The sequence below is a fragment of the Penaeus monodon genome, chromosome 15 (genome assembly GCF_015228065.2).
Source record: "Penaeus monodon isolate SGIC_2016 chromosome 15, NSTDA_Pmon_1, whole genome shotgun sequence".
NCBI lineage: Eukaryota > Metazoa > Arthropoda > Malacostraca > Decapoda > Penaeidae > Penaeus > Penaeus monodon.
In genome coordinates, this window is record NC_051400.1 from 25247517 (window position 1) to 25247890 (window position 374).

At 51.9% G+C, this 374-nt stretch overlaps 1 protein-coding gene across 1 annotated transcript in view; it reads right to left on the reverse strand.

Annotated features, from left to right (window-relative positions):
- The window catches only part of LOC119582270 (organic cation transporter protein-like), an 11372-nt gene that overhangs the window by 7803 nt on the left and 3195 nt on the right, over positions 1-374 (reverse strand). Inside the window, exon 3 of the mRNA XM_037930489.1 lies at positions 36-204. Coding sequence (XP_037786417.1) covers positions 36-204 — 169 coding nt within the window. The remainder of the gene's footprint in view (positions 1-35; positions 205-374) is intronic.

Consider the following 374-nt stretch of genomic DNA (forward strand, 5'->3'; position numbering starts at 1 on the left):
GCATTCCTCCCCACCCCCACGGCAGCCATACTCACTAGAGCGCCGGGAAAATCACCAGGTTGGGCAGCGAGACAACCAGGTTTAAAGTCCTCCAGTCGCGGATCAAGTAAGCCACGCCCCCCCACGCCATGGTGCCGGCCGCCCACGGTAAGGCAGTGAGGACGCCCACAAAGGAACGCATCCTGGGCTCACACACCTCCATGGCTGCGGGCGTTAGCGTTTGGGCGTGTTAATTTGGTTGGTGTAGAGCTGTCGATGCTTTTGTTATATTTGTTGTTGTCATTAACTCTTTACTATCGTGGTTGTTATTGTTGTCGCTGTAGCAACCAATGTTGTTGTGTTAAGTATTCTTATTTTCTGTTCCAACTACTTTC